Source organism: Asterias amurensis, chromosome 16 (genome assembly GCF_032118995.1).
Source record: "Asterias amurensis chromosome 16, ASM3211899v1".
Taxonomy (NCBI): Eukaryota; Metazoa; Echinodermata; class Asteroidea; order Forcipulatida; family Asteriidae; genus Asterias; species Asterias amurensis.
The window spans coordinates 12,011,062-12,019,711 of record NC_092663.1 but is presented as its reverse complement, the minus strand read 5'-3'; the positions used below and the strand labels follow the sequence as shown (position 1 = coordinate 12,019,711).

The following is an 8,650-nucleotide window of genomic DNA, read 5'->3' as shown; positions in this document are numbered from 1 at the left end:
ACTTACGGCAAACTGTGGGTGCGTTTGTTTAGCTTCCCTGGGTCGACCCCGGTGTGTGGCGTTTTTTTTTCCAGGACGAACGTGGGTAATTATCTGCGCACGTTCGTCCTGGAAAAAAAAAACCCCGCCACACACCGGGGTCGACCCAGGGAAGCTAAACGAACGCACCCAATGTACATGTACGCTACTTTTTCTGATAGCGCCCTCTTTTGAATCATCCTCCACCATCTCCATTGTCCCCCTCCCCCTTTTTTATGAAGGGGTTTTCCTCCATTATGCTGGGTACACAAATCGTGTCTGGCAGCATACTCTCATACTCTTGTGTTTATACGCTTGATACCTTATCGGGTTGTACATGTCTGCTGACCTTCAAATTATTGATAAACTTTATTTTTGTGTCAATGAAATGATTTCGCCCTCTAGAACAAATATCATCGTGCGAGTTCCCTGCTGACGAAATAGGTTGATTATTAACAGATCAAAGGTTGATCTATCGAGTTGATAAACCAAATTATTTTGAATCAATTGATTTATTATTTTTTTTTTTTGCGAGTGACTGATTTTGCACTTCAATTGCATTGTGATAAATTGTGTAGGTTCATCAGAGCTTGCAACATGATCATCGTGGTGGCTTTCTTTTTGATGTGTCTGGCATCTTTAGTCAAAGGTAAGATTGAAGGCACTGGACACTATATTGGTAATAACTCAAAATAATTTTAGCCAAAAAAACTTACTTGGTAGCGAGCAATGGAGAGCTATTGATAGTATAAAACATTGTGAGAAACGGCACCCTCTGAATAAACGCTTTTCGAGATAGAAGTAATTTTCCAATAAAATTTTATTTGAACTTGATTTCGAGACCTCAGAATTAGATTTTGAGGTCAAGCATCTAAAAGCACATAAATTCTTGTGACATGGTGTTTTTTCTTCAGTTATTATTTCGAAACTTCGACGACCAAATTTAGCTCAAATTTTCATTTAAATGTTTGTTATTATTTGTTGCATATGTTGAGATAAACAAAGTTAGAAGACTGGTCTTTGACAATTACCAAAGGTTTCCAGTGTCTTTAAAAGGAAGGTTAATCCAAAAACGCATGAACACTAAAAGGTATACTGGAGAGCTGTTGATATTTTAAAAACATTGTTAGAAACAACAACCGTTTAGTTTAAAAAAAAGGGTTAATTTTTCAGCATCGATATGGAAATGAGAATGGCTTCAGGTATGAAACTTTTCTTCGACATCTGAAAAGACATCTGAAAACACACAGTTCTGTACAACACTAATTAAGTGTTTTTTCCATGTTTGTTTCCTTGCAACTTGAAGACCAATTCAGCCCAAGTTTTGCGGAGATTTCTTAACTGCCGTTGTGATACACCAAGTGAGAATACTGGTCTTTGACAAACCTTACAGTAAACACTGCCTTTAAATTGACGCTTTACATACCCTTTATCTTCAAAAGTGGTGCCGTATTTAGCCTCTTATAGTTTCAACCGAGCTACTGTCACAAAAGTCGGTCTGCATGGTACAAAGTGCGTTTGACTACACACCCTTGTTGATTTCATGGAAACAAATACGGAATTTGCTTGCTCTTTGTGTTTTAAAGGCACAGATGGACTAGTTTGGTGGTCGTCAAGAACCTGGGGTGGATTTCACAAAAGTAGTCCCAACTTAGGACTAGTCCTAGGCAATGCTAAGAGAACCCATTCTAACTTAGGACTGGTCCTATCTCTTAGCATTGCCTAGGACTAGTCCTAAGTTAGGACTACCTTTGTGAAATCGACCCCAGTACTCTCAATTGGTGTATCCCTACAATAAATTATGCATAAAACCCTGTGACAATTTTGGTTCAGTTGGTCATCGAAGTTGCAAGAGAATAGTGCAGGAAAAACACCATGGTTACATAAATTTGTGTGCTTTTAGATGCCCAATAAAAAAAAATGGCTTCAGGCATGAAGTATTTGTATTTCGAGTTAAAAATGTCGTACTTCAGAGGGTGCCGTTTCTCACAAAGTTTTATACTGTCGCAACAGCTCCCCCTTGCTCGCTATACTGTGTAAGTTTCTACGCTAACAACTATTTTGAGTAATTCATATTAGTGTCCAAGTCTTTAATTGAGAGGCCAGAAAATGGTAATCAAATTTTGCAAAGAATATTTTCGTTTGTTGACATTAATTGAAGAAACAATTGTCATGTTCTTTACGGTCTTTGGCTGTGGAGGTAGACAAGCTTAATTTCCAATACAATATCTTGCTAAAAAGCCCGATTTCATAGAGCTGCTTAACGCTGTTTTAATATTTATATGGGTAAACGTGGGTGCGTAAGTATGTTTGTTAACCTCCACCCTTGCTGAATGTTCGTCATGCATGCTCATACTTCATAGCAATTTTTTCTACAAATAACGGTTGCGCAAGCGCCAACTGTTGAATAAGATGCATGCTGGTCTAGCTATTGCGATATCGTATCTAGACCAGCATGCACCTCATTGCACGCCTAACGCACGCGTACCGTTGTAAGTTGCAATAAGGTCTTTGGTGGCATGGTGGCAGGGGTGGGATAGAAGCCATCAACACTGTGTACTTTTCCCGTTTCAGACTGACATATGCACGAAAGTCATGTATCGATTTTTCTGTCTTGAAGATGATGCAATGAATCGTCAATGTCCACAAATTAACCAGTGCAATTTCTTGCTTTCTATACTTCTTGCTTAAATACTTTTCCAAAGTATTGTGCATAACTTTTTCTGTTTCGAACTGACCCACGGCAGACATGTAAACACTGTTTCTCTTTCTCCTGAAGCTGATGCAATGAATTTGGGATGCCCACCGTTACTTGACAATCCTCATAATTGGACTGTAGCCAGCGCCAATGTCTTTGATTGTCCGAGGCCCGGAGCTCCACCTAACCAGGTATACTGTTGCGAAAGCTATACGGTCACACGGCACTGTTGCGATAAGAGAGAATTTTATGGCATAGTCAGGTAGGTTTTTATAGACTTGTGGTCAAGTAGTTAATAACAATAATTTAATATAATAATAATGACCGATTTTATAGAGCCTTTACACACCCGAGGGGCGTCTCAACATTATTACCACTGGACCCAGTTTTCATAAACAATAAGCACAGAAACTGGAAATATAATTTTTTTTTCCTTCAAACATTCGAGTATATGCTTCTGAACAATAAAATAATGTTTGAGTAATTGTTTTTAAAGATTTATATGTTCAAAAAAATAAATTAAGTTGTGTGGGGGTGACTCCGCTTACCCCTTTTGTGACGTCAATCGAGGAAGACTTTGCCTTAACCGAACATCGAACACACGTACGTGCAAGTACATTCAAGTCCTAGTCGTGAGTTTGTACGTTTCGAAAAAAAATTTTCTTGCATTTTTCCGGCAATGTCCACCAGGTGTATTGCTGCTTGATGCAGCAAAACAATTAAAGATGGGGTCAGTTTGCAAGTCTTTTCCAGCGATGTATCCAGAATACACTACACATTTTGACATGAAGAGAAAAGTTCTTTTCTAAAACATAACGCCATCCCAACAATTTGTCCAGCTAGTGGGGAAGTCGAAGAAGGTACCTGAGCAAATGTTTTGAATGTGAATGTGAATGGGAAGTGCACAGGGAACTGTTATATCAGGAAAGGTTGGCCCAAGCATTTTGGCCGGGATTGTCTGAGTGACTTTTTGAATTTTTTTTACATGCAAAGAACGCTTCGAAAAGATAATGAATGTCCAAAGAAAGTGAATTTCTATTTATAAAAGTGATTATTTATGAGGGTAGTGGTGTTTTGGGTTGGGTTTAAACAAATATTAAAAAATGGGGGTGGGGTGGGGGGGGGGGTTGGGGGGGGCGGGTGAGGGACTGGCAGAGAGTGTTTATCGTCCATCTTGACCAAATCAGATGTTAAGACGAAAGACACATTAAAAAAAACCCACATGTACACTATAATTATCTTAAGTCAAACCCTCTTGGTCATACAGAGAGTGCATTGTGTTATTAGTAAACTTGAATACCCTCTGTATGGCGCTAAGCAACTCGTACGAGCGTCATTGTGTGACGCGAAATTTTATTACCCTCTCTTTGGCGCTAAGCAAAATATTTTACGACTGCTTTTCTCACACTGCATATTCATGCTCGCTGAAATGGACTCCTTGACATGACTTTGCTTTACTCGCTTTCACAAATAAAACATAACTATATTCATGGGTTACACCTAAATTAATTATGTAAGTTGGCTTGCATCTTGTGTTGTTCGGTATAAAGTCCATAAAATAATATAAATAAAGACATGTGTAACTCCCGAAATAGCCCGTCCAAAATCTGCATTGCCTTTTACTGTGAGGCGCGATGACGATTCCTGGCACGAGTGCCTCGCGCCTGCGCACACAAATAATGTACCTGTCCAATTAGTTGGTTGCGTTCATGTCTGACGGTTCACCACACGGTTAACCATAGCATTTTGACTGCTAACTTTACCGGGAAATGTATTTTTTTTCAACATGAAAATGCCATTACAGTCCACAAACAACACATAACCTGTTGTTATTTATTCAAAAACCTCATTCATTTTGTTTACACAAACTCAAACGGTTAACCCTTTATACCAAAATGTAAAAGAAAATTTATTAATTTCCTTTACTACGGTGAACCGTGTTGACTTGATCCAAGCCTGCAATCGTTGCTTCCAGTAATCTTGATAGCAAATACAGCATTGCCCCAAATAGCGCCCTATTGTTACCTTGGCCCATGACACCTGACCTATTGCGGGCGTATTTCGTGTCTCATACAGAGGAATAACAGCCACCTCGGACTTGAAATCATGTCTATGGACGCTGAGCATCACTGTGCTTGAATTTGTATGCGACTCCATGGTGTAATAACTAAGAGATACGCTTAACAAAGCATAGTTGAAGCTAAAATGACTCCAGGATGGTGAGAAAGCAGAATTGTTTTCAATCTTATTTGTATCAGCTTACTGGCCATGCAATTAATCTTAAAGGAACACGTTGCCTTGGATGGGTCGAGTTGGTCTTTGAAAAGCGTTTGTTATAATATGCATATAGGTAGAAAGATGCTGTAAAAGTAGAATACAATGATCCACACAAACATGCCTCGAAATTGCACGGTTTTCCTTAAACCTCGTCGACTAACACGGTCGGCCATTTATGGGAGTCAAACTTTTGACTCCCATAAATGGCCGACCGTGTTAGTTCGCACAGTAAAAGGAAAACCACGCAATTTCGAGGCAAACTTGTGTGGACCATTGTATTCTACTTTTAAATTATCTTTCCAACCATATGCATTTTATAACAAACGGTTACAAACGCTTTTTTATAGACCAACTCGTCCGATCCAAGGCAACGTGTTCCTTTAATCGCTTATACCCATTCTTTCATTTTCTAACTGCATTTTTTATACTACTATTTTACTTATTTCTTATTAATCCTGACAACATAATACGGGCCTAATGGTGCAACCCCCCCCCGCCTTCTCAAAGAGACACACAAAATACAAAAGTTGCCTGTGTGTGTACTTTTGTGTTAACACGCTGTACTCGGCAATAAATAATAATTTCTGTTAATGCACAATACAGTTAGCCACCTTCCCCAACCCTACAAAACATCATTACTGATTTGCTAGTGATTTAGACTTTTCCCGCAACAAAACATAATTGACTGTCAATTCCCATCATAGTCAAACCCCCTCCCCACCCCCACACACCCACCCCAAAAAAAATACTTGTTGATTTAAAATCTGTATTACTGCCCTACTCAGTTATAAACGCATATCCAATGTAGTTTGATATTAACAGTCCTGTAAAAGCATTATCTGCTAATTAAAAAAAAGGAAAAAAATTACTAAATTAACTCAGACAATCCCGGCCATAACTCGTTGGGCCACCCTGCCCCCTTTCAATGTTGGTTCCATGTGCCGACTGTGTTCCGAATGACAGTCAACATTGAGCGGGGGGCGGGGGGGGGGCGAGGGGCAAATGTTTTGAATGTGAATGTGAATGGGAAGTGCACAGGGAACTGTTGTATCAGGAAAGGGTGGCCCAAGCATTTTTGCCGGGATTGTAGCTTGAGTTCGTATACCTAAAACTTAACATTAACTTCTCGTTTCCTATTCAGCGTGTTATTGGCGCTGATATCGTGCTCTTGGATGATTGTGTTACATCAAATAATAATAAATAATGATGAAAATAAAAATATATTAACAAATCTACATTTGTCTGTTCTAGTTTGTACGATGTTCTTGGTAGCCTGAATCGACTGCTTGTAGGGATTTGTGCAGTTGGTGTCATCATGGGGCTCTTCTTCATCTGTATATGCAACATTAGCATCAAGAACTTCCGTAGAAAACCTTGCCCACACGGCCATTGTAAGCTTCCCAACGATAGTAAATGTCAAATCCCCGTTATTTTTTAACCCAAACAAAAGATATCATATTTAACAGGCTTCCTATTACAAACAGAATTGACTTCAAGCTTTTTGTCTACTTGTTTCAAATCTGACATGCTACAATCGTACTATGTCCCACCACGATCCCTACGCTCTTCCTCAGAGAACCTCTTGGCCGAACATCGCACTGTCTCTAAAGCTGGGTCACGTGCATTTTCTGCTGCTGCTCCAAATCTATGGAATAACACATTAACATCACATCTTCGCCATGCAACTACACTATGACAATTCAAGAAACTACTTAAGACTCATCTATACCGAAATACTTGACTGTTTTATATGAGTACACATTGGAACATCTTGAGTTTGGACTTAATCTTCTATTATAGTATTAGTGCTTTGTTACCTTAGTAATTTAAGTATGATTATGACAATAATATGTAGAACAATCTCACAATATAAGTCATGTACATTGTAAGAACAAAATAATGTTCATAATCAGAATATCTACCATCGTGGACACTTTCGGTGTTTCTTTTCCCTCTATGACATACATTGTAAAGTTTAGCCTGCCTTGGATCGGACGAGTTGGTCTATGAAAAGCGTTTGAAACCGTTTTTTATGAAATGAATATGGTTAGAAAGATTTTAAAAAGTAGAATATAATGATCCACACAAGTATCACTCAAAATTGCACGGTTTTCATTTTACGTCGCGAAGTAACACGGTCGGCCATTTATGGGAGTCAAAAATCCCATAAATGGCCGACCGTGTTTGTCGACGAGGCAAAACGAAAACCACGCAATTTCGAGGCATATTTGTGTAGATCATTGTATTCTACTTTTACAACATCTTTCTAACCATACCGATTTTATAACAAACGGTTCGCTTATCAAAGACCAACTCGACCAATCCAAGGCAACGTGTTCCTTTAATTCTGTTTTTTTTTAGTGACTAATGTTTGTTGTGTTTGCTCTACTTCCATAGGGGTGTGACAACAATGGCGCCCGGTCTACCATTTTCACAAACTCCAATGTTCAGGTCTTTGAACTTTAAACGAATGCTGGCAGACTAATTTAGTTATTCTACGGTTTCGTTGCGTTTGGCTTTGCTGTCAATATACAACATAGGCCTACTCAAGAGTGCAAAAAACATCCGGTTTGTCCGCCATGCCACTCTTGCAAAGAGCCATAACATGGCAGAATGACACACAGATACACAATTTTCTAAATGTAAAAGATGAACGCATGCAATCCTGTCCATAAATCCTGCAATCCATAAGTGTGAAGCAATTCCACTAGAAGCATCGCCAAAAACAAAATTCATTTTTTTAAAACCAATGTCAGCAGGGTCAGCGTGACCCAGAAATTGGTCAGGACCATAGGACCCGGAATCCGGGTTAATTCTGACCTTGTATAGTGTGGTATGCCTATTATCAAAGTAATATATTCATACCCAATGCTATGTAAACCATAATGGGTGCGTTCGTTTAGCTTCCCTGGGTCGATCGCGGTCTGCCCCCGGTGCGTTCGAATAGCTTTGACGTCATTCCAGGGGCTCACCCTGGTCAGCCCCCAGTGCCCTGCTTGTGGAGTGGGTCACTTGGGGGTGACCCGAGGTGCATGACTTCACCACGAGAGGGCGAGTGTAATCGTTCGATTAGCTCTCGTCAGGGGCTCACCCGAGTGAGCACCGCGGGGTCGACCCAGGGAAGCTAATCGAACGCACTCAGAGATAAGTTTACCATACACGCTTTTATTAGTGAAGTACATGTTTGTGTTTTCTCGGTCATTTTCGGCAATTAATGAGCAGCCAATTTAATTTTCGTGCGTTTGTAATTGCCACACATGCGTTTCAAAATTCAAAATTCGGCCATTCAATCTCAAGTCTTGTAGTTCACTTTGTATATACATGCCCAAATGAACCGGTGTCCGAGGGAAATCTGTCCACCGGACCAATCAATCTTTGGATTTAGGGGTACATCTTTTAGATGTAAATTTTAGGTGCCTTGGGTTTATTTTTTGGGTCAAGTGGATTTGTCCCTGATTGCAGTCCTGATTACAGTTTTATAAACATCTCCGTTTTTGTTTGTAATAGGTTGAAGGCCATTTTAATTATTACTATCACGTTATACTAGATTTTTAACTATGTAACTGGAGTGGATTTCACAAAGGTAGTCCTAACTTAGGACTAGTCCTAGGCAATGCTTAGAGATAGGACCAGTCCTAAGTTAGGATGAGTTACTGG

The 8,650-nt window shown here is 39.6% G+C and overlaps 1 protein-coding gene across 1 annotated transcript; it reads left to right on the top strand.

The window, feature by feature from the left end:
* The first annotated feature begins 497 nt into the window (after positions 1 to 497).
* Positions 498 to 8,606, top strand: LOC139948893 (uncharacterized). Its single transcript, XM_071947252.1, has 4 exons — positions 498 to 667; positions 2,798 to 2,978; positions 6,245 to 6,384; positions 7,391 to 8,606. Exons 1-4 carry the CDS (start codon positions 616 to 618, stop codon positions 7,396 to 7,398), a joined length of 381 nt encoding a protein of 126 aa, XP_071803353.1. The 5' UTR covers positions 498 to 615; the 3' UTR covers positions 7,399 to 8,606.
* The last annotated feature ends 44 nt before the right edge of the window (positions 8,607 to 8,650 follow it).